This window comes from Drosophila montana, unplaced genomic scaffold (genome assembly GCF_035044405.1).
Source record: "Drosophila montana isolate Dmon_TW-CO22-7 unplaced genomic scaffold, ASM3504440v1 contig_2178_1, whole genome shotgun sequence".
In the NCBI taxonomy this organism is placed as follows: domain Eukaryota; kingdom Metazoa; phylum Arthropoda; class Insecta; order Diptera; family Drosophilidae; genus Drosophila; species Drosophila montana.
Genome location: NW_026997075.1, coordinates 3,553,166 through 3,578,906, shown reverse-complemented (window position 1 = coordinate 3,578,906; position 25,741 = coordinate 3,553,166). Strand labels below are relative to the sequence as shown.

The 25,741-nt window shown below is 46.4% G+C and overlaps 1 protein-coding gene across 1 annotated transcript in view; it reads right to left on the bottom strand.

Moving 5' to 3' along the window:
• The window catches only part of mgl (megalin), a 162,156-nt gene that overhangs the window by 6,161 nt on the left and 130,254 nt on the right, over window positions 1-25,741 (bottom strand). Inside the window, exons 3-8 of the mRNA XM_064680956.1 lie at window positions 18,097-18,252; window positions 17,890-18,021; window positions 9,031-9,306; window positions 8,692-8,946; window positions 6,302-8,605; window positions 122-5,764 (exon numbers count right to left, since the gene is read on the bottom strand). Of these exons, the coding sequence (XP_064537026.1) occupies window positions 122-5,764; window positions 6,302-8,605; window positions 8,692-8,946; window positions 9,031-9,306; window positions 17,890-18,021; window positions 18,097-18,252 (8,766 nt within the window). The remainder of the gene's footprint in view (window positions 1-121; window positions 5,765-6,301; window positions 8,606-8,691; window positions 8,947-9,030; window positions 9,307-17,889; window positions 18,022-18,096; window positions 18,253-25,741) is intronic.

The window sequence follows — 25,741 nt, the reverse complement described above, 5'->3', positions numbered from 1 at the left end:
ACGTAACAGAAAATGGAATAATTAGCTTAAATCGATACTTAGCTATTTCTGCATAGATTCGGTTGCATTTATCAAATCACTAACAATTACATTAATATTTGTAAAGCGTTGGGTAACTTACTGCACTGGTGTCGGTTGTCCTCGTCGCTGTTATCCAAGCAGTCGTTGTCGCCGTCGCAGATGTAGATGCGTGGTATGCAGTTGCCATTGTCGCAGGTGAACAGATCCCCAAAGCAGGTGCGACCCTCGGACTTGCAGTAATCTGGCGGCTCATCGGCGCCATCGCCACAGTCATCGTCACCATCGCAGTACCAGGTGGCCGGTATGCATCGGTGGTTCGGGCAACGGAAGCTGTTCGTCGGACACGTACGCTGACCACAATGCAGCGGATCCTCGTCGGAGTTGTCGCCGCAATCGTTGTCGCCATCGCATAGCCAGTAGGGCTCTACACAGATGTTGGTCTTCTCGCACTTGAGATGGTTGGGCGGGCATGTGGTGTTCATGGGGCAGCGCTCGTGCGTTTCATCTGAGGTGGCGTTGTCCTTGCAGTCGTTAACGCCATTACAGACTTGTGCCTGCGGAATGCAGCGTCCATTGGCGCAGGTAAATTCACCATCGACACAAGGTGGATAGCTGCAACCCAGCTCATCGGATCCGTCCTTGCAGTCGTTCTCGTGATCGCACTTCCATGACTTAAAGATGCATCGACCGTTGTTGCAGCGGAATTCGTTGGGGGAGCAGGAATGATAGGCACAGTAGTTGGGATCCTCGTCGGAATTATCGCCACAGTCGTCATCCCCATCGCATGACCACATCCGTGAAATGCATTTGCCGTTCTGGCAGTAGAACTTGCTGGCCTCGCATGTGTTATTCCGAGGCGCGCACATGCGCCCCTCATTGACCACCTTGGAGTTATCATCGCATTTGCACTCAGGCTTGCCGTTCGGTGCCGGATGACAGCTCTGGGCACAGCCGCCATTGTTGATTGTGCACGGATTCACATTGCACTTCTGCCGATCGGCGCTGAAGATGCGTATATCACGGGGTGAGTCCTCCAGACGCTTAACCATTTCTACCATATTGGCACCCGTGTGCTTTTCAGCACGGTAGACGCCACGCAGCTGCAGATCCGTCCAATAGATGTAGTCTCGGAACACGGTTATAGCGAATGGATAAATGGTGGCGGCCACTAGCAGCTCTCTGTTGCGTCCATCCAAATCAGCACGCTCGATCTTCTCGCGCACCGCATCCGTCCAATAGAGCTTACGATCGTCATAGTCAATGGCCAGGCCACTCGGCTGGGACAGCTCCTTGTCGACAATGGCACGTTTCAATGAGCCCGCCATTGTTGTGCGGAAGATCTTGCCGGAGGTTCCGAAGCGACCCCAATCTGTAAAGAAGAGCGTGCCGTTGCATGGATCCAAGACAATAGCACGTGGCCGCTCAACGCGCGCAATCATGACCAGCTCGCTGCCCACCAGATTCATGGCATAGATAGAGTTGTTGGAGCTGTCAGTCCAGTAAATCTTATTTTGGGTCCAATCGTAGGCGATGCCTTCAGGATTAATACCCTTACTTAGCACCACATTAATATCACTGTGGCTCGGCTTGTTGGCCTGGGTGTAGGCAATCTTGGCCCACGGTCGGATCTGGGTATACAGCATGCGGTTGTCGGCAAAATCAAAGTCCAGACCAACCACATTGGTCAGATTCGTTAACGGTGTAAAAGGCACCTCCGTTGAGTGCGGATCCAGGTTGACGGCGCGAATCTCTGTGCGCGTGGCAAACACTAAATACTCATTGACCGTCTCGCACTTGCGACTGTCGGCGCCCAGTTTTCCCGTAGCGCACTCGCAGCGATAGTTCTTACTGGAGGGCTCTGGTGGGAAGCTGAAACAGAGCTGGTCGCAGCCTCCATTGCCCAGTTGGGCGCATGGATTATTGTCGTCGGATGGCTGGTTGTTGATATCGTAGATGGCAATGTCGCGCAGCTTCTCCAAGTTTGTGCGTACGCGGGTGACCTCGGAATCATTGCCAAAAAGCTTGGAAGCCTTAAACACAGTCATAAGATTGCGATCTACCCAGTAAACATCATTCAGGAAAATGGCGATGCCCATGGGATTGGGCAGGTCGCGACGAATAATTTTCCGATTGGCGCCATTGTAGGAGATCTTCTGTATCGTGTCCAGTTTGGAGTCCACCCAGAAAACATCGTGCGTCTGCATGTCTATTGTCAGGTCACGCGGCATCGATATATCCGAGGTGACCAGTGGTTGCCATTTAGTGCCATCCAGCAGCGCCCTACCAATGCCCGGATGCTGTCCATAGTCAATCCAGTACAGTAGCCGCTTGATGGGATTCACGGCCAGCTCGCGAGGCGCATCATTGGTTGTCTTAACCAGAACTTTACGATTGCTGCCATCCAGCCAGCACACCTCCACGTAGTTCTCGTGCGGATACACGTTTGTGAAATACATGTTGCCGGCAACCCAATCAATGGTTAAACCGCGTATGCCGTTGCTGCCAATTCCAACCTTGACCACATGCTCCAGATCGGTGCCGTTGGGTCGTGAGCGGAATATACCGTTCCAATAGCCACGATTGAACTCGGCCCAATAAATCCATTGGTCGCGGAACATGACGTCTACGTGCAGGATGTGATGGCCCGGTCCGCTGATTGGCAGCATGGCCTCGGCGCTGTCGTGCAGGCTGTAGCCGCGAATCATATCCAGCTGGGAGACAACGGCAAATGTCTTGTAGTCAACGCAGCTAATTTCATTCTCCTTGTGGTAGCCAATGCCGCAGGCACAAGTTCTTGTAGCGGCGGGCCCGGGTATACAGAGCTGTTTGCAGCCACCGTTAGCCGTCTGGCACGGATGCTGCTTTAGAGGGCGCTTCTTGTAGATCATCATACTGCGCAAATCGTGCTCGTTGTCCACAATGGTCTTCGGATTATCGCCGCGTGGCAAGTCTACGCGCACGATCTTCTCGAAATCGGGGTCCAGATAGTAAAGGCGGTGGTCTAAAATGCCCAGGCTGCGTGGACGGGCGATGGCCTGTTTCTCGGTGAGTATGATTGTGTGCTCGTCCCCATTGTAGTCCATAGAACAGATAGACGCTGAGTGGCTGGTGCTGTAGTAGATCCTCTGCTTCTCAATGTCCAAGGCAATACTTTCGGGATGCTTGAGGTCTTTGCGCAGTACACGTGCATCCTGACCGTTCATGTCAACGCGGCCTATTTTTACTGGGACTTCGAGTACTCCTTCATCTATCCAGAACAGCTTGCCTTCACTGGGGTCCAGGACCAGTTGCTTCGGCTTAGAAACGGAGGTTTCGCTGCCATCGTTTGCCAAGATCACAGTACGATACTTTTGCTTACCATCCACGCGGACTGCCTCGATGTTGCTGGCCACACGGTTGCCAATGTAGAGATTACGGCCCAGCCAGTCGAAGGCGATGGTATAGGGTGCGCCCACAATGCCGGTCTCGATGCCCAGGAAGAGCGTCTTGTTGCCTCCGCCGTAGGGCGTGGTATATATGGTGCAGTTCTCGTCATCGTTTTCTCGTCCCTGCACCCAATATAGGGTCTCGCCTTTCCGGTCAAAGTCCAGCCCGGTGCTGCTCTCGATACCAATAACAGGCGCCAATGCACCAGCGCGTGCATCGCCGCCATTAAGGGGCAGATCCACAATTTGAGTGCCTTTGACGACCATCAAGTAGGGATTCTCCTCCTCAATGCAGCGACCCTCACTGAGTAGCCTGTAGCCAGGCTTGCATTTACAGGAGTAGCCCTCCTGGGCGCTTGGACTGAGCAGACACAGATGCTGGCAACGGGCTTGAGCACATGGATTCGGGTACATGGGCTGTAGCGAGGCGTGGTGCACGTGTATGGAGAGCGGCTGACTAATCAGGTGCGAGACGACAGTCTGGTTTTTGCCACGGAACTTATTTGCTGAAAGTACACGGTTCAGTTGTCGGTCCGTCCAGTAAAGCGTGTCCTCGAAAAGGGAAAGCGAGTGCGGATGCAGCAGATAGTGGCTGCTGGCCAGCACCTGCTGACGTCCCGTGCCGTTGTAGTAGCAGAAGTCAATAAAATCTAGCTTGGAGTCGGCAAAGTAGACACGTTTCGTGGCAATATCCAGGGTCAGGCCGTTCGGCCAGTAGATCTTAGTATTAATAATGGTTTTGCGCATGGTGCCGTCCATGCCGATGCGTTCGACCCGGGGATTCTCGCCCCAATCGGTCCAGAATATGAAGCGTGCATCAGGGCTGGGATCAATGCACATACCACGTGGTTGTGTAATATTCTCTCGCACGAGGACCAAACGGTTTGAACCATTCTCTGCGGACACCTCAATTGTGTTCAGCTTGCTATCCAGCCAGTAGAGGTTCTGTGCGATCCAGTCATAGGCTAAGCCCTCGACTAGATCCAGGCCGGTGGTGATGATTTCCTGCGGTTCCATACCATGGTCAAGCCGCGATATCTTCTTTAGCTTCATGTCGCTCCAGAAAATGGTGCCCGTGTGCATGTTTGAGGCAGTGGCTACCACGTTCTCAACGATGATGGGCACTCGCTCCAGGCCCTGTTCCTTAAGATCCGCGACAAGTATGGAATGACGATTGGAGATTATCAAGAAGGCGGCCGTATGGTTCACTGCCTTGCAGGTGTGCTTGTTGGGACCCAGGACGTAGCCGGGCGTACATGAGCAGAAATAGGAACCCTTTGTATTTGTGCATTGCTGCGAACAAAGCCCCGGCGGATCGCATTCATTGGTATCCACGCAGGTGAATCCATCTTGACCGATCTCTGAACCAGGGGGACACACGCAAAGCGCTCCGTTGGGAGTCTTTTGGCAAAAACTGGAGCACTGGCCCGTCTGATGCTCGCACTCGGCCAAATCACATCCCTCACCCTCATCGGCACCGTTGGGACAGTCGACCGTATCATCGCAAACAGAGGTGATGTTCACGCAGCGCTCCGTCACGCCTGGGCACTGCCATTGACCATGGGGACATTTAAAAGGCGGGGGCACACAGGCATGCTCGGTGCCCTCGTCTGAGTTGTCGCCGCAATCATCCTTGCCATCGCAGATGTAGGCCTTGAACACGCAATTGGTGTTATTGCACTTAAAGAAGTTCTGGGCGCAGGTTATCTGACCGCAATCCTCCTCGTCCGAGTGGTCGGAGCAGTCATTGGAGCCGTCACAGTGCCAGGCAATGGGTATGCACAGACCGGTCGACTTGCAGCGGAATTGCTTCTCCACGTTGCATTGGTTGGGACCCATTGAGGGACAGCCCAACTCATCGCTGCCGTCATTGCAGTCCGGAATGCCATCGCACTTGTATGACTCCTCGACGCACTGACGCAAATCGGCGCATTTGAACTGATTGGCAAGACAGCTAATCGGCGGACAGTCCTTCTCATCCTGCTTGTCAAAGCAATCGTCGTCCCCATCGCACACCCAACTATGCGGTATACAGTGGCCCGTTCTTGGGCACGTAAACTGGAATTGGGCACAGGTCTTCTCCGCACAAAAGTCGCCCTCATCACTGCTGTCACCGCAGTCATTCTCGCTGTCGCACTTCCACATGCTGGGTATACAACGTCCATTGGCGCAGGCAAATTGTGAGGTGGCGCACGTTACATTGCCGCAGTCAAGCTCGTCTGAATTGTCGCCACAGTCGTTCTCCTGATCGCATCGGAAGTTGAGGGGAATGCAGCGTCCCGACTTGCACTGGAACTCGTTCGAGCCACAGGTGGGTTCTGTGAAAAAACAATGGGAAATTGTTTGTTAGGCTTTTTCCCCTATAAATAGCTTTTGGGTTAAATTATGCGAGATACAATCGATTTTGGTTTAAGAACTGGAGCTACTTTCCCATATACTGACACTGAGGACAGCAACGCTTAGCTTCCCGTCTTCACAATGCTCACCAAAGGCCTCTTTGGCATCATTGTTTTTGCTTAAAACTATTTAACGAGGATAAGGACTACACCTAAGTACAAGGCTAACATCTCCCAAGTTGCTCATAATCGTATAATCTCCGAGATATGCTCACAAAACTAGGCTGAATGTCGGGAATTATCGATTCGAGGAGCGGAGGAATTAATCAATAATTAAAAATCAACGTGATCTGCATATGGTCAGCAAAAGCATATATTACGAATTTAAAGTCTTAACCTCTTATAGATGTAAGATATATACCTCCTGTTAAATATATTTACAGAAAACCATTCTAATATTATTCTACCGATTTTAACTGCGTCCCACCAGTAAGGAGCTGGCTTCAGTTTGGCACTTACTTGTACAGTTTTGTTCCTCATCGCTGTTATCCAAGCAATCGTCGTCGCCGTCGCAGACCCAGGACTTGGGTATGCAACGCTGGTTGTTGCAGGTGAAGTCCCATAGGTTGGGGCAGGGCTGGACGGGTGGCTCGGCGCTGGGGTCGGGAATGCAGCTGACTTGATCTTCGGCCAATCGTTCCCCATAGGGGCAGGAGCAGCGCGATTGTAAGCGGTTAGCCATTACAGTCGTCTCACTGGCATTCTGAGCGATGGGAATCGCAAAGCATATCTTTTGGCAGCCACCATTATTGATATGGCAGGGTTGGGTCTCGGCAATGCGTTGCACCTCGCGACTGTAGACCTTGACGCCGTAGAGTCGGTTTGTCTGCGGCTCGCGCACCATCATCTCCTCCTGTTCGCCGGTCAGCTTGTGGAGTCGAATGATTGCATCCAGTCGCCAATCCGTAATGTACATCCAATCGTTGTGTATCACAATGGAAAAGGGATGACGCACCAGACGCGAATTGATGGTTTTGATGTCCGTGCCATCCAGGTTGGCATGCTGCACGTGATCCAGTAGAGCGTCGCACCAATACACACGATCCTCCTTAAAGTCAATGGACAGACCGTTGGGCCAGCCCAGGGTCACATTGCGGAAAACCAAAAGGCCGCTGCCATCGGTGTTTGCACGGGTTATATTGGCGGGACGATCCCATTCCGAGAAGAATATGTAGCCGCGATTCGGGTGCACAACGATGGCGCGCGGACGCTTTAGGTTTTTCAGTAGTGTGCGCCGGTGCGTCACGTTTCGTGTGGAGAGCACATTGAGTGTGCCCTTGCGTGAGTCAATGTAGTAGAGATTCTTCGAGGCCCAATCCACTGCCAAACCCTCGACACCCTCATTCTGCGAGGCCAGCACGATTTCACGACCTGTGCCGTTACGGTGCACACGATAGATGACATCCTGTAGTACGTCCGAGTAATAAATGAACTCGTCGCGGGCATCGAAGTCGAGACCAACAAAACGGGCACGTCGAGAGACAACAGGAAGAATGGCATCACTGAATCCCTCAATAACGGGTTCGAGTACCTTGCCCTTGATGAAGCGCTGCTGCGAATACATAAGGAATTCGCGAACTAGCTTGCAGTTCTTGAGATCCGTCTGCAGCTGGTAGCCAGTGTGGCAGGCACAGCGGAAGCCGAGACCTGTCGGCGCTCCCTTGACGGCCGTAACGATGCACATGTGATTGCAGGCGCCGTTGTTGTTGCCGCAAGGATTGGACACATGCGGTTGGCTAAGCGCGTGCACCGCAATGATGCCCTTGGGCTCGCGTATATCCTTGGCCTTGTAGGTTACCTGAATGGAGCTGGGCCCCTCGAACTTGTCCACGGACATTATGCCCTGCTTGGTGGCATCCGTCCAGTAGATTCGATTCTCAAATAGCGCCAACCTTGAGGGGCTAGGCACTTGTTGTCCACGCAGCACCATAACACGTTGGCCACCCTCGTAGTCCACCGATTCGATGTAGTCCAATAGTGAGTCGCACCAGAAGACGCGCTTGCTAATTATATCCACTGTGACGCCGCTGGCCTTGTAGGCCGCTTCGGAGACAATGGAGCGGGCGTGCGTTCCATCCATGTGAGCGCGCAGCACCTGGCCGCCATCGGCAACAAACATAAGTCCAGCGGTGGGGTCAAGCGCGAGATCGGCGGGACTGGTTAGATTGGAGCCCAGGACAACGGCATGCCAATGGCCGCTTAACTCAAAGACATCAATCTTCTGGCCCACCAGATCTGCAACATAGATCTTGTCACCCACCCAGTCAACGGCCAGAGCCACAGGCGCCCAAGTGCCAGGCAGTGTTTGATCCAACGGCGCCACGGCGCTATTGAGCACATCCAATGGCAATGACTGTACCTTCCGCGTCTTTATGTCCGACCAGTATAGCGTGTTGCGGGCATAGTGGAATGCAACGCCAGCGGCGGCGGTGGCATTGGCGAGGACCTTGGGCTCACTGTCGTGGGCGTACATGCGCATGATGGCCCGGTCATGGGCGAAGATCAGCTGCAGATTGTTCGCATCCGGAGCAATGCACTTGGATGCGTTCATCAGCCTATAGCCCTGAGCGCACTGGCAGGTATAGCTGCCGGGAGTGTTCGTGCACAGTTGGTCGCAGTGGCCCCACTCGGCGCACTCATCCAAATCCACGCAGGTGCGATTGTCTGCTGCCAGACTCTGGCCCGGGCGACAATAGCAGACGCCGCCAGTCAGCGAGGGGCCGCACTTGAACTCGCAGCTCAGCGCTGGACAGGAGGCAATAGCTACAAAATACATACGAAAGAATGATTTTTGGAGGGGTTTCATTTAAAGAGGGTGAGATTGGGGGTTGGGGGCGGGGAGTACTTACAGCAGGCCGTCTCCTCGTCGCTGCCATCCTCACAGTCACGCTTGCCATCGCACAGCTGCGATTTGAGGATACACTTGGGCGCACCATTGACGCCGCCACGTGGGCAGAGGAACTTGTTGTCGGGACAGGCGATGGCCGTGCAGTTGGCCTCGTCGCTCTCATCGGCGCAATCGTGATAGCCGTCGCAGTGGAAGTTGTACGGAATGCACAGTGCATTCGTGCAGCGGAACTGCGCATGGTGGCAAGGTGGAAAGTCTACAGGCAGCGAGGGGAATAAATGGAGCAGAAGTGACCCGGTGTTAGGCATGCCGTCTCATCAATTGTCTATCGCATACTCACTGCAGCCCTGTTCGTCCGAGTTGTCGCCGCAGTCGTTGCGATGATTGCACTTCTGCGAGACATCTATGCATTTCTGACCGTTGGCGCAGCGAAATTGATCCAAACGGCAGGCGACCCCGTTGCAGCCATCCTCATCGCGTCCGGTACGGCAGTCCAAGTAGCCATCACAGCGCTTCTCCTTAGCCACACACGGCCCAGTCAGACGGTTGCCCTCGGCAGGAGCTGCTCCACCAGGCGCATTGCAAAAGACGTCCGTGTGCAGGCACTTGCGATAATCTGAAAAAAAAATGAAACAAAATTAAATGAAATAAAATCTTGTGTAGGGGCGGGGCAAAGAGCGGATATACCAAAAGCGGGCTTTCAATTTAATTACTGTGCAAAAGAACAATAAAGACACAAAGTTCCCTGCAATTTGTAAACCAAATCAAATCAAATTGTAGCACACTTTCAAGAGAGAAAACCCTGCTATTTTATACGTTTTTTGCTTACACCATGGGCACAATTGAAAGTTCGTGTGACAAAAATCCAGGGCTGCAAACGCAAGCAAAAATTATCGCTGCTCCGATTTAACATTCGTTTCGAACCAAACCATGAACCCATGAACCCAAACGTTGGTATAATATTTTTAAATACTACATATAAGGGACGTGACTAAATTGAATGTCTTTGACTCAGTGTTAATTTTACCCACTGTCTTGGTGCCTCCTACAGTTAAGGATGCCTTTTGTTGTCCTTGTCTGGCAGCTAGTTTTTAGCTGGGACATAAATTAATTGTCTGCTTGCTGGGTGGTTGGGTGGGCATAGTTGCGAGGTTGGGTGATTTGGAACTGTTCCTGTCACTACACTTAATTATAGAGCAACTAGCCTTCATCTGACACACACACACACACGCACGCACACAGACAAGCCCGGAGGTGTGATATTGACGTTGATTGTTGTTATTGGACTCCTACACAGTAAGAAGCCTGCTTTCCGGGTATTGGGCAAGCGTTGGCATAGGCAGCCTGCTTAACTGTGTGGCTCCAAACACAAATTAATCAAATTTACATTATGTCAACACGCTGAGAAGCGCCAGCTACCAGCTACCAGTTGCCAGCTGCCAACTGCTAGTTGCCGGTCGCACACTTCAAAGGCAAGCCTGCCAATTGAGCGTGTGACCTGCTTGTTCCGCTGCCTTCGGCCTGCAATTGGGCAATAATTTAGCTCAGATCCAAGAGAATGGACGCACAGCAGGCGGTGGCCTGGGTGCTGGGCTGGACCTAAGCCCAAGTCCAAGCCCAAGCTCATGCCTAGGAGCTAGTTTCAAAACTGAACGCGCATGACCTGATGCTTCCATTCATTGCTATTGTTCAAACAGTGCACACACACACATGCACACAAACACGCACATGTCGAGTGTGAAGGCCACCAGGGAGTAGATTGGACTCACCGCAGGCGCCTGGGAACTTAAAAATGCCTGCAAAATACATGCGCTCAACTATTGCTGCCAAAGACATTAAATTTTGATGCCAGACATTGGGAAAAGCGGCGTTGTCTGGTTGCCAACATGAAGCTAGAGCGACCTCTGTCAGACGCATGCACCCACCCACATACAAACACACATAAATATACGCACACATATAGTGAACGGTTGGGCACGCATGGCGTATACGTAATGCATAGAGCTGTAGAAATGTCAGGCGTAATTGTCCGTCCGGCTGTCGCTGCTCGTCTGTCTTACCCATCCCCTTTCCCGCTTCTTACTCACTTCTCACCCAGACTCTTGCTGTACAGTGGTTGCTCAAAATTTAAAATGCTTTGGCTTAAGACATAATTCAATTTGCGCAGAACTCTTATATTTAAAAGTTCTCTGCACAAAAAATAAGTGTATTTTTTTATATGAAACATTTTATACTTATACTAGGTGTTGAAATGGTAAACTGAACTAAATATTTTTGAGATGAAATATATTTAAAATAAATGGAATTGCTCTAATTAAAATTAAAGAAACAAATAAATAGAACCAAATTCAGGGTTTAAAGCAGTGAAAAACCGGATTCTTAAACCGACATTTGCTCGTACCCTCGATCGAGCCATGCGACCTTTTTCTTTGGATTCGTAGTCTTGATTTTCATATGCTGGCATGCTCGAATTTCGCCAAGCTTAAGTTTTCGAGCGACCACTGTACTCGTATTGTGCACTTGAGCTGTGAGTTGGCAGGCAAAGTGCTATAAATTATCGAGTAGTTGGTTGCAGCACCCGTCCCGAATGGGCATGGTTAGGGGCAGGAGTACAGGGGCACAGTCCATCAAGCTGGCTACAAGAAAGAGGTGGCCATTGCTCAGCGAAAGTTGTGGCAAAATTAGAGCTGCTTCACGCTCGGGCTCTGGCTTTAAGAAATGCCAAGATAATGCGCCATGTGCTGGCAATGGGGCGCCCGGATTAAACGGCTTGCCAACAGAGACAACACGCTGATACTTAGAGCGAGCGAGACAGAGATATTTGGAGAGCTGGAGATGATGATCTATGCCACTTTTAAGTTACTTTTGGCGTAGGCATAATAAACTTTCCGAAGGTTTATATTCTTCTTTTCTGCTTTTTTTTTTTACCATCCACTCCCATAAAAGCTGCGCTTTGGCTGCTGTTGTTCCTGATATTCCTGTTGTTATATTCTGCTGTTGTAGCTGCTGCTCCACATTAACGGCGTACTGGGGCAGCCAAGTGTAGCAGAGCAAACTTAATTAGTGCAAGTTAAACAAGCCAAGTTGTATAAATATTCCCCGGCAGCAGAAACTTTTGTAGCACAACAATAAAATGTGTGCCTGTCTGAGTCTGTGTGTGTGTGTATGTGTGTGTGTGTGTGCGTGTGCGTGCAGGTAGCCACGATTCCTGTCGTTACTACTTAACCCCCCCCTCATTACTCAACATCCTTCCTCTATTGACAATGTGAGCACCTAGTCCAACTTTGCCGAGGCTAAAACTGAGACGGACCGAGGCAGAGACTTGGGCGCAGGATGAGCTTAAGCGTCTGTGGAGTGGTAGGTAATCATAAACAAGACATAGCGAATGCCTTGTTGAGATGCTGAAGAATAAATACCCTTTCCGGGATATGACAATGACTCATACAACACAACATTGTTATTTATTTGTTGATTTATTTTTGATGACGTCTTTGTTGTTGACATGAAAGACAAAACTTAAGAGAGAAGCGCCTTCTTGGGCACGCCGAAGATTAAATACTCTTGGCATAGAGTTGCTTTTTATACAAAGGCTTTATTCTCTACATACACAAGACAAGTTATACAGTAGACCGAGGGAAGCATAATATAACTTGATGAAGATATTAAAAAATGGAAAAACAACACTTTTCCATACAAAAACATATTTTTCGACTGATTCTTCTTACAGAGCTTTTTGATATCGTATTCCTATGTTGAAATCTTTTTGGTTGTATGTAAAAAAAATGTTGTTTTTTACTGGATCTTTCGATGGCAGCTAAATGATATAGCGGTACGAACAGGCCTATTCGGCAGAATGATTGTAGCTATGGCTTTAAAACAGAGAGACGTGTTTGCAGACAGACGGATGTTTCGTGACAAAATTGAAATAGCCAAGCAAGTGTGTAAGGTGTGTGTCACGCACCTTAACGTTGTTTTGCTGGCGCTGCTGGCCCCGTGTGCGGCCATAGTTATTCAAATTGGCAAGACGCTGGCTGCGTAAATGCCACCTCGTGGCATGAACAGCAGTAGCAGTGGCAGTAAAACCCGAAGCTGCAGTTGCATTTACAGCTAGTTGCTCCGTTTGGCCATTGACAAGATTAACGCGCACAATTTGTTGCAAATTCGCTTTCGCTGCTGTTGCATTACATTAAAAACAAATCATAATGACAAACGAGTGGGTGGTTGCATGGGTGGTTGCAGCCGCTCTGCTTGGCTGCAACTTTTGTGCAAGGTCATAAAAATGTTGAATGCTGAATGTGGGCTGCCGGACGTTAACTGCTGGCTGTTGCCCGGGACTGGGTATCGGGTGCCGCTCGACTGCTGCTTCATTTTTCACATTTTGCAGTTCACAGAAAGTTTAACACAAAAACTTTAACTGGCTGCGGGGGCAGCAACGTTGTTGGCACTTTATAAACACAGCGAAGAGCGCAACGTGGGCGACGCCGTAGGTTGGGGGCGGGCCAATGGACAGCGGCAGAACTTTGAAGTGCCCCATGGCCCCTGGACCCTGGCCCCAGGACCCTGCCTCTTACATCTCGATCCACGCCCAGCGCCATGCCGTGCAACACTTTCTAATTGGTAAGAGGCAGAAGGGGGTCGGGGGTGTCAGCTGTGCATTAACGTTTATTGCAGGCGGCAAACGTTTCACTATGCGCAACTTCTGACTCGTATGCGTGTATTGGTGTGTGCTGAATTGGTTTGTGTAATTACGCGCGACAAGTTGCTCCCCAGTGGAGCAAACCAAGCACCCAACCAACCAGCCAACCAAACAGGCAACCAAACAGGCAACCACCCAGCCAGCCCATCCGTAAGCCACTCGTCCGATGTCCAACGCCTCTGGGCCATGGCTTAGAGCTTTTCTGCACGTCTAACTGGCCTGACAGCTGCAGTCAAATAAACGTCAGTCGTTGGCAACTTTCGCCGGGTTCAACGACAGTTTACGACAGCCGTGGGGCGGGCGAAGGGGAGTGAGTTTAATGCGGCAGCAACGTTTAGTGAAAGTGTAGTGGCTGGAATGTCAGAAGTATCTACTCCTGGTACTTATTTGGCACGGCGGACAACGACGAGACGAGTTGATCATTTTTGTTGTGCGCACCTTTTTGGTAGGAGGTATTGGGGGCTGCCGCCTGCTTTTACGCACTTTTTACGCTTATGCCTGTGCAGGCAGCTGCCCATGCCATTCCCTCAGCATCGCAATTAAAAGCAGTTCTCTTTCTGTACCTTTTTCTTATGCGCGCTTCCTTTGTGGTTGTCTTAGGGCGTCTCAGGTGGGTGGCCGAAGCCATTTCAGTTGCCGAGCTGCTTTTCCACTGACGCAGTGCCATCAAATGATGGCAGGAGCAAAGCTGCAAAGCACTCGCATGTCGAGTAACTACTTAAAGCAAGCAATCTAGCCCGCGCGCACGCCCCCTCTCCCGCCCCCGCCACATCGTCCATGCTTGTGCATAAGGACATTTAATTAAACACTCAATGCTGCTGCTACTGCTGGCTGTAACTTGACAGGTGCTGGTGCACCCTCTGACCTCGCAGTAAGTATTTTTATCTTTTTCTTTTTGTATTTTTTTTTTCTTTGCAATGCTCTGCTCTCTGCTGTTGTAAGACTATTAGTGTGCCTGAGGCTCAGGTTGTGGTGGCTTTGATAGTGCTGCGGTGCGTGGCAAGCATGCAAAGCAGCAAAGCTGCAAAGCAGCAGGGAGAAAAGCTCACATTAATTTCCAGGAGCAAAACAAACAACTTTACGCACACCTGAAGTAATTAAATAGTTGAAATAAGCTTGCTCTAATATTTATATGCCATAAATTAAACAAACAAAGGCGCACGCAAATGCAAATGGTAATGCAGACGGAGACAGAGTGGAGACGCAGACAACACCCGCAGAGCAAGCACACATCAACACCCACAGAGACACCCACAGACACACACACACAGCCCCTGGCAGATTGAGCACAAACAATTCGCAGACGTGGAGGAGCATTCAGAGACGACGCGTTGACACGTACGCAAAATAAATAAGTTAAGAACGCAATAAGAGCGAACATTTTGTCGCCATTTAAGCGCGATAAATTATTGTAAGAGACAGACACGAGCAGAGACAGTGTAACCTAGCCGCTGCTTGACTTAAAGATACCCTGTAATCGGCCTTGCGCCGACACCCATTAGTATTTATCTCGAAAAGAATGTGTACCACAAATATGGGCCACAATCGCCATAAGTTTTTATAATTTAAGATATGAGAACACTTTTTTAGAAAACAAGAGTGTTTTTCTGAAATTGTCTTAAACTTGTAGACAACAACAAACACACACACACACACAATCTCGAGTCACATTCAGAATATACCCCACACCCACACCCTGCTAAAAATTCTAAAAATAAATAACTTCTGTGGAAATTGGCCGCTCGATGTGATAATTTACAGGAGTTACATTAAAATGTGCATAAATAACAAAAATCAATGTAATTTATCATCAATTTTATTCAACTTCGGGAGTGGTTGCATTAGATATTCACAAAGTGTAAATATGCTCTGGGATATGCTCAAAAACCAGAGGCTCGATATAGAAATTTATCGATTTGCGATAATTGGCAATAAAGTTAATAGGTGCGTACAAAAGCGTAATCTACACTTCATCTGTAGCAGAGAGCAGAGAGAAAGAGAGAGAGAGAGAGAGAACGGGAGAGAGAGAGAGGGAGAGAGATACAGCCGGACATGGCTAAAATGACTCAGATGTTTATAGGGCCGGATCAGCCTAGATCCTCCGATTGCAAACATTTGCACAATTACAATATGCCCCTACTTTTGCACAACTTTACAAGGGTATAAAAAGAGAAAGCTTTGGACAGAAAGAGTTTTGCTTGCGTCTTATTAAATTAAAATGAAATTTAAACTTGATCTTGCGCCAGCCAATGCCTATAGAGACGCACGAGACGCGGAACGAGCAAAACGCTGCTTTCCAACAAATTGGCCATCTTGCAGCAGCCAAAACAGCGACAACAACAACAACATGAACAACAACAACAACAACGACAACGACAGCATCAGCAACAACTACAACAAGGAGCAACGCTGTCTGGTAAACTACAGACGCGGACAAGGACGAGGAGCGGACGAGGACTGGCACATCGAGGACAAAGTTGTGCGCGTTTGTCTAGCGTCAGTCAAAGCTTAAGCAAAGTTGTAAAGGCAACGGAGTACTTAGGAGTTGGCCGCTCAAATATATTTAAATTTATAAATCTTAAATAACAAGCAATAAATGCAGCTGGCCTTTGCCCTCACGCCTGGCAATCTCCTCCTGTGCGGCTCTCGCTCCCACCTACTTCCCTACGTCCCTCACTCTCTCTCCCTCTGACTGCCTCTGTGTGTGTGTGGACCAAAGTTTTAATCAAAATGTGCCGCACACGGTCTGCCGACTAAAAGCACTTGAGTTTTCCGTTCGAGTTTAAGACGAAGATGCAACGAGCATGGAGCTGGAGCCGAGTAAAACGTTAAAACCTATCCAAAGCCCAGTCAAGCACAAGCCCTTCAAAATGCATTACATTTTTCGAGTCTAGTGTAAGCATTGGGCAGCTCTCAGGATTTGCATCTGAAGACAAGCAACCATCGACTTGGCGTGCGATTGATTAAAGAAAGAAAATGCGATTCCAATTAGCCATCAGATGGACCTGTGCGGATAGAAATGTGAAAATATTTTTTTTTTTTTTGAGTGTGTATCTTAAGTTGGATATTTTATTTCTATTGAATTATTCAACGTTTTTAGCAGGGGATTACCATACGAATATATTTCAGATCAAATCAGTCAGAAAATTTAAGAGCCTAAGCTTTAAAGTTGTCTTGATAAAGCTTTGCATTGATCTCATTTTTTGCTGCAGTAATATATTTCAATATTGAAATGGAACAAATTAGGCGGACAAAATAAATATTCACATTTTATTATAGAATGCAAACCCAACCAATATATTCGATTTGCCTTAGGATTCGGTTTGTGGATCACCTTTTCCACATCTATGAAAATCACGAAAAGCCTAAGCCGTAAGTATGAAAAGCTGAGGCTTCCTTTTGGGTTTTTGGCAAATTCAAACTGAACGTGGGGGAAAACTTAGCTTAAAGTTTGTATAAAAACATGGCTTAGGTGTCTGAGCGTCGGACCAACAAGCGAGAGGTTGCCGCTTCAATGTCAGCAGCAATTTTCTATTTCCATATTTGTTTATTTAATTTGTTATTAATTACAACAAATAACTGGCACTAACAATAATAAACTACAGTGCTGTCAAATGTATTCTGAGTGAGGCCCTTGTTCAGTTCAGTTCAGTTCAGGTATTTGGCTCTTCTTTAATTGCTAATCTGGCTCAAGGTTCAGCTTATGTTAATATAAAAAAATTGGAATTCCGGACTTAAGCCGGTTCGGTTCTTACCCGGATTTGTGCCTTTATGATAACATTGTTATGCAACTACTTAAGATTTCGAAGTAGAAAATGTGCAAAGGGGTGTCGCTGCAGTTATTTTGAAAAGCTTATTTGAAATTGAATTCTTAAATTGTCTGAACTGTGGGTTGCTGACTTTCAGCATTCAGCACATACAAATATAAAAAAAATGGGTGTCTGCTGATCTCCGCCCCTCGTGTAAGCTGCCCCTATCTCTTTTTACTCTTTTCATAAGCAGAACCAAATGGTTTTGGCTTTGCTGTGCGCACCTTGGTTACACGCACACTTAACTTTGGATTTTGCCAACTCTGGGGGATTCTGCGATTGCCAAAAGCTAACTTCCAACAAAGTGCGGTCTGTCTGCATGTGTGTGTGTGTGTGTGAATTTGGCAAAATTTGCATAAATAAAATTGGTATAATAAAATGTAAACATTTTGCTAAGCAAATTGTTGGCGCGCACACACGACCCAAACTGATGCGCACAAAACTCCGAGCTCAACTGAACTGAAATGAACTGTAAATTTAATGGGGATTGTGGAGGTGTGGATATGAGTTTAGGGTTCCGGAGGTGGAACAACTCGCTGCAGTGTAGCGCACTGCGAAAGAGATGCTCACAAATATTTGTTGACTCAACAAATTTGCATTGAAAAGGAGACGACAGCCGAGGCCATATAAATAGAAGAACTTGTAAACTGCGCTTGCTGGGAGAGCAATTTGTATAAATATTTTCAATACTTACTGCACTGCGCCTCGTCCGACTTATCCTCACAGTCCTCGATCATGTCACAGCGATAGTTTTGGGGAATACAGTACGTCTTATTGAAGACATATTGGCCGCAGTTCAGTTGTGGCGACTCGCACTCGGGCGGCGCTGAAATTTGAAATTTGAGGAACAAGAAGAAGTCAGTTGTTCGGTTTGGCCTTGCTGAAAGGGGGCTTTACTTACGACACGACTGCATCTCATCCTCGCCATCGTCACAGTCCTTTTGGTAATTGCACACCCAGTGCCGCGTTATGCATTTGCCGTTGTTGCAGCGAAACATTTCCGGTGGGCATGGCGCATTCGAAGCGGCTATTGAGCTGCTCTCACCAAGTCGCACGCCTGCAAAGAGAAAAGAGAGTTGAGCATTTAGACAATGGTGCATTAAGAGCTGGACTTTGCCAGAACGCATTGCGTATATTCCGTTTCGGGCACAAATCAAATTGAGCCATCGCTATCATCGACAGCAGCAGCTGCAGCTGCGGCAGGGAATTCGATGCTCTCAGATTTGTCACCTAGATCTTAGTGGGAGCATCCCTCGTCTGGCAAGTGGATGCCGGCAATCAATTGATTAATATTCACAATTGTAATCCTATTTCGAATTCCTGCCCAGAAGATATACGAGAATAAGGGGGCGTGGGGAAATAAACACGAAAGTTTCTACAAATTATTTAAAATTGGGAATTTATGATGCAAAATAGAAGTCCACGGTAGCTGAGTTGTCAATCATTTAGGCAATTGACAACCGACGATCAGGGCTCGAATATGTATTTGGTATTGTTTTAGTCGAAGGTCACAGTACCGTGATAATTGAGGTTGAGAGTTTGTAACTATATCCTATACATATAATAATATAAAAATTAAAGTCTTAAAGATTTGTAATTCATTAAATTATAATGATGTATACCAAGGGAGCTAACATTACTTAGTGATCTTAAAATAACAGCTGTTAAAGAGAGCTGTTAATAGAAAAATGCATTTGTTCTTCTTACTTTGGTGAGTTGTAAATGCTTTAAATGAATAGTTTAATGAAATTTACAATGTTGTCCGAAACAAAGAACAAAAATTTTAGGATAAGCCAAGTTTGTGCCAAAATTACCAAAAAGAAAGGAGCATTCAGTTCAGAAAGCAGCACAATATTTCCTATAGATTGGCGGTAAATTAGCCACCTCATGATAATTCTATTGAAAGTTAACAGCTCTTGAATGCTGTTGCGTACTCAATGCAACCTCAGCCGCCTGCAGACGCTTGTGTTATGCATTATTTCGAGAGAAAAAAAGAAAAAGCAATAGCAGCAACTTTTACACAAAGGAGATAAAAATAAACATTGAACAAAATAAACCCTCCTACAGCCACTGTTATTATAGTAATTTTCTAAAGGCGTCTGCGCCAACTTTAAGCTTTGGGATACAATAATAAAAAAAACGACAAACAATGATGATGAATGGAACAAAAATGACAGCACGACTGCATGTTACCCTGTACTTGCTGCACTTATAGCAAAGAAACTCGATTTGAATTCCATATTTCATGAATTCACTTTGTGAACCGAATATAAAAAGTCGGTTGGATCGGTTTACTTTATTATATAGCTGCCGTAGAATCTATAGTTCGAAAATGATATTCATTTATGAAAATCTTTTGTGTTTTTGGACGCAATTATTATATTCGATAATATAATATTCCATTCAAGGGTATACAAAGCTGGGTAGCTTAGTGATTCGGACTTATACCAATATGAAAAAATGCCAGGACTCATTATTATGTTTCCCGAACATATATCCTTTTTTATGCTAAGCTCGAGGGTATCAGCCGAATTTGTCGCTGGCATTACCAGTGACATTGCGTCTGCCCCGGCTTACATATTGATATTACGATTGCTGCTGCGGCAGGAACTGATGCTGATGCCGATGCTGCCTCTGAGCCTGGCATTGGGACTCTTGGTGCTTTCTTAAAATTAAAAGAAAATACGCTGGTGAAAAGGGAGGGGCAGACGGCACGGTCTGCGCCGCAGACAGCAGCAACATGTTTGGCTCGTATTAAAGCTGGCAAGTTTGTGGCTAAATCTCGGCAGCAACTTCTTTTTTAGCTAGGTTGTGCCCGGTTGCCTGGCTGCCTGGCTGTCTGGCTGCCTCCTTGTTGCTGTCGTTATTGTTGTTGTGCCTGTTTGGGGAACGTGCCACAGCGACAGAGCAAAAATGAGCGCAGCCGGCGCATTTTGGCAGCATTAATTTCTCCCGTGTGTCACATAACATTCGCCCAGTTGCTGTTGTTGCTGTTAGACGTGTTTATGGAGTCACTTCCCAGTTGGATGCAGCAGCACGTAACCAAGCCCAAACCCATTCTCCTTGCTGTGCTAGCCCCTATTTTTTTCCTATCTCGATCCATCTCTTTCTCGCCTGTCGTCGTTGCCATTTTGCCAGTGTTGACAAACAAATTAGGCCGCAATTGTTTGGCACTTGGCAGCACTGGAAGATGCAGATGCAACTGCAACTCGGCTCCATCAGATAGGTAAGTATTATAGGTGTTACTATAGTATAATTAGCAGGTTGCCGGCTGTGAGTAAATTGGCAACTCATGTGTATTATTTGCATTTAAATTGCTTTTTGCCCTTAATTATAGGCGCTTTTGAGTACATGCATTGCGCAATGTGTGGCATGCAGCAGGCAGCAGGCAGCAGCATGCATTGTTATTAATAAGTGCCAGAGGCCCTTTGAAGTATGCAATGGCATTTTACACCGACCCAGTCTCAGTCCCAGTTGCAGTTGTTGTTGTTGTTCGTCCTGCCCCGTTTCGTTCATCGAACGCAAAAGTCATCAAATATACATTTAAAAAATTTTGCATTACGCTGGCAAAAAGCAGCGGACACGTGTGTCCGCCCCACAACTCGGGGCTGCCCAGTTGGTCGTCGCCCGCGTCAGCGCTAAAAATAATAGGCCGCCTGTGTGCAGTACTAATGAGTCCCCGGACGAAGTTGCCCGTCCGTCTGTCTCTCCATCTGTCCGTCCGTCCATCTGCCTGTTTGCCAGCCTGCCAGCCTGATGTGTGAGCATGCAATTATGCCGGTTGTCTGTCCGACGCGCTGGTCTAGCAACGCTCTGGCGCCGCGATGTCTGCCGCACACCTTTGTTTTTATTGCAGCTGTTTGTATGAAATTAATTTCCAAATAAAATTGCCCCAGCAACTGCTAACTGAATATCATTATCATTCGCGCATCGAGTTCATTTGAAATGAAATTGAAATTTATTTGGCTAGCACATTTGAACTCTTTAAAAATGAGCTGAGAAATTCAAAAGGCGGTCAGCTGAATAACTCAATAGATGTGCGTGTATGCTCTTTAATCCTAACAATTTCAATGGTAAGTACAATCAAGTGAAAAGTGTATAATATATGAATACATGGCCATAGCTGATTCAATTGCTAATCATGGGAGATCAGCCAATAATTATATAAGTATGCACCTTTTGGAGACTGCAAGCTTTATGTGGAAATTTCTCTGGGTACATCAAACGGCAAACGATGTTGAGGGGCTTACAAACATCTCTTATTTCAATCGCTTTAAGGTACTTAAGTGGCCAATAATCATCTTTAAAGGCAATTCATACAAACAATATACCATGTATACCCTGGAAAGATATATGTACAACAATTCGCTCGAATCGCATAATGAACAGCGCGTGGGTCGCATTGACGAGAGCCCCAACCAGGTCATCCACATTGTGTCTTTTTGGGGTTACATTTATTTATTTATTTATTTATTTATTTAACTTTGTTTTTCCTTTGTCATGTGTGTGTGTGTGTGTGAGTAAGTGTCTGTTTGCTTGGCTGTTGCCTTTGGTTGCAGTGCGCACTTTAATAATGTATATTAATTTTTATTTGTTTAAGTTGTATACCCTGTACCCATCGAAAACGGATTGCAGACACTACTAGTGGCATTCGAACTAACATTTGGAATGTATGTTCTTCCGATGTCCGCGCAGAGCGAGATTTTTCGAATCATCGATAGCTCTGAAATCGATAAGTATCGATGTCCAGATAAGCATCTCTCAAAGACTGTAAGAGTATCGTGCAGTTGACATACAAATATACAGGGTATCTCCTTATCGGACACAGTCGACTGGAGCACTTTTATTTGTATTTGCTTTCGCTTCGTTACATATCTTTGAAAAATGTTTTTGTAGACTTTGATGGTATTTTTGTTGCTGGTGTTTTAATAGCCCGATGGCTGTGAAGCATATATATTATCAATATTTATATTTTAACCATTAATGTATTTCGTAATATTTTAATATGCATATGCCAACTGGTTGGTAAATATGTATAAAACTGTATATGAAAGCTACTTGTGATTTATTTAATATACTCTAAAGTAGAGTACAATAACTTTTTCTGAAACTTCAAAATCAATCAAGATTTTTCGTCTGTTTCTATGCAGCTTTTAAGTTTCACAGTTCGGAAACTATCCTTATGAACTTCTTATTATCAAAAGACGATCTATTCTAACCAACCTAATAATCTAGTCGACACGTTTAGTCTGATTTAATTGGCCATTGCACTGTGAACAGGGTATTGGGCGGTCGGCTGTAGCCGACCGCAGTGCTATGTTTTATATTGTATTACATCTTGTAATTTATTATATTTAATACTTTTCGCTGTGGCCGCCATTTGTCATATTGTAATTTAGTGGCTCGCACGCAGATTGTAATATTCATAACTTATTTTATGCTTTTCAATAATCAATGCGCCATTATAAATAATTAATATGCCACGGGCACACGCAAATAGCATTAACATTCGATCCAACTAAATGCCCAGCCACACAAATTGTTGCCAACCTCAAATCAGGCAGACAAACATACCATAAGCTCTGAGCTATGGGCAACTGGCCAAACGGCGTATACGTGATTGCGGCAAGCGGTATGCAACAATTTGCGGCACTCAAGAGTGAGGGGTGGTGCGCCATTATGTGGCTTCATTATATTCGCATAACTCTAGTCAAACCAAATGCGAGTCCAAGTTTTGGATAACAGTCATTGACTCAAAGTTCTATTTTTCTTGCGCCACTTCTTTTCTTAACGTTGCCAACCACATTGCACACACATACGCACACACACTGGCACATATGAATATGTCATGCGTATTTTTTGGAGCATCGTTCACAAAAAGCGAAACGAAAAGTGCCATAAACAAGCGCAGCATCCAAAATCTGTTGCCAGTAACTTGGCCATAGCTGCCTGGCTCTGCACATGCCCCGCCCTGAAAAGTATGCTAGATATGGCTAGAGATGGATAGACTTTATGCAGACGTTGCCACACTGCGGCGGGCTGGCAGACTCGCATTGCCATCAATAAATAATAAATTGCCTATAAAAACTGATAAATTCATTGATGAATCTGGTAACTCGGCGCGCTATAACGCTTCGTAGCTCACATTTGTGGCCATAGCCGCCGCCTCGACCGACTCGCCCCAGTCGCTCCCGGGCTGAGTAATGGAAATTCATGACGGCAATGTACAAAACAGTGCGAGAGCTAGGGCGAGAAATGGTAAAGGGATCGAGTAACAGTGATAACTTTAAATGCAAGGCAGTTGCATGCCACTTGCGACTTGCCAGTTGCCACTTGCTAGTTGGCAGTTGCCGCCTGCCGCTTGCCGCTTACCGCTTGCCATTGACAGTATCAGGGATTTTATGGTAGTTATATTCGGTAATGGGAATCTGTATGGACTGCCATCTATTCATGGCATACTTAGTCCAGGGAGCCATTTTTTCGTCGACTTTGCTTCGCTTTCTTTCGATTGTGCACATCAGCAAACATTGATTTATGTACGATTCGTATACGCAATACATGCTTGCAAAGTAAGCTGCTTTTTATACCCTTCCAGAGGCCATTATCAATTTTCAGACACAATGTGTAACGCATTGCGAAGCCATCACAAGTTCCGTTGAGTGTATACAAACTCGGTCGGCGACGAGTTAAGTCATTATGCTCATCAAGGCTGCAAGCCCGTTTTGAACTGAACCAACTTGGGCCTGGAATTTCACTTTTTATTGGTTGATTGGTTGGTTAAAGAACAGCTGAATCTAGTTCTGAATCAAAACAATAATACGAAAATATCATGCTGACAAGTGTTTGACATTGCACTAAAGACAAAAACTGAATATAGATATAATTAAAAAAGTTGATGGTAAATGAAATAGCTCTACGAAAATATGCAAGAAATTTACGAGGTATGAGAATTATATGTCCATCTGTATCTCAGTGTCTGCAAGGGTAATAAATGTTCAGGCATCCCGAAAATGTTTGTATTTTGCTGCGCATTTTTTTCGATGCACTCTTTCCGCTGTGCTGATGTGTCGAGCATAGAGAATTAGCTGGGGGTGTTCGCATGGCAAAATATGACAAGTTTGTGCTAAGTTTTAGAGGCGAGCATATTTAGTATGCTTTAACTGGAAAGTGTCCACATCACACACACACACACTCAAAGCCGAAGGGGGGCTTAGGTGGAGTGGTTGCTGAGCTGCTTTGCATATCACATAAGTATTTCCAGTCACATGTTGAGAATTCAACGTATAGTATTTGTATTTGCATTTCTATTTGTCTTTGGATCCGCTCTCATTGCCTTCTTTGTTTGTCAATCGCCTGGCCAGCATGATTTTCATTAAATGCTGTGTGGGTGTATCAGTGTGTGGTTGCCCAGCTATTCCAAAGGCACAGCACGTGTGCAACTTTGAAGGCAGGAACACACACTGGCAGGCAGAGCAGCTGCAGAAGCTGGGCAGGATGTTAGGCAGGATGCCAACAACTGACTCACGACCCATCCATCTACTTTTGATTTTTGCGAGACTAACAAAAAACCAACAACAAGCTGAAATCGCAGATAAACAATTTTTCCTTTGTGCTTTGTACCCTGTACCCATTGAGAATGGGGAAAAACGGCTATTAAGAGCTTTGTATAATGTATGACGACAACAACTCCAGAGCCACAAGACTTGAAATTTGAAATATATATTAATATTTATTTATATTAAAAGAACCAGAGAGGGGCATGGCCTTATTTTCTATATGTCGGCTTTCATACTTAAGGCTCTCGTTTTTCACTCTGCGCTGGGTAAGGGATATCCTTCAGTCGAGAACTCTATGCTGGCGCACTCACTTGTTTTATTCTCGTTTTTTTCAGCTTTCGTTTCGTTCTTACTTTTTTTTAATGTAATTTTAAGTGACGTCGCCAAAGTTAAAACGTGACAAAATTACAAATATTTCGTAAGCTTTTAAAACCGTTGATACTGCAGCAGCACGAATAACAACCATAACATTACCCATAACAATAAAAACAAATAGAAGCAGCAGCGCCAACAACAACACCAGCAACAATACTAATAACAACAACAAGAAACACAAACACAACAACAACATATAATACCTAATAACGTGCATTTTGATAATGTCGTGGCGAAAATGGCAGCGTGCAAGGGCAAGCCGACAGCGCCCTGATTCCCTGATTCCTTTATCGGTCCGAGGCAACTTTTGGCCAAGACATCAAAGATTCGCCAAGTAGCCGAACATGAAAATAGTTTGAAACTAAACACCCTTATGGGCCAGCTGGCAGTTAAATGCTCAACTATTTAAAGTTTTTGGCCATAAGGTAACAAAGTCTCGGCCCAATAGTAAAAGTTGCCAAATTCTGAAGCATCCTTTTGGGTCGGATGGCCCATAAAAGCTAACGATCTGTCCAGCATTTATTTAAAAGATGTGCACCATATTTAAATACAATGCTTGAAAAAGTTCTTTAACGAAAAGTATATCTATGATTTATTTTTAGATTTATATATATA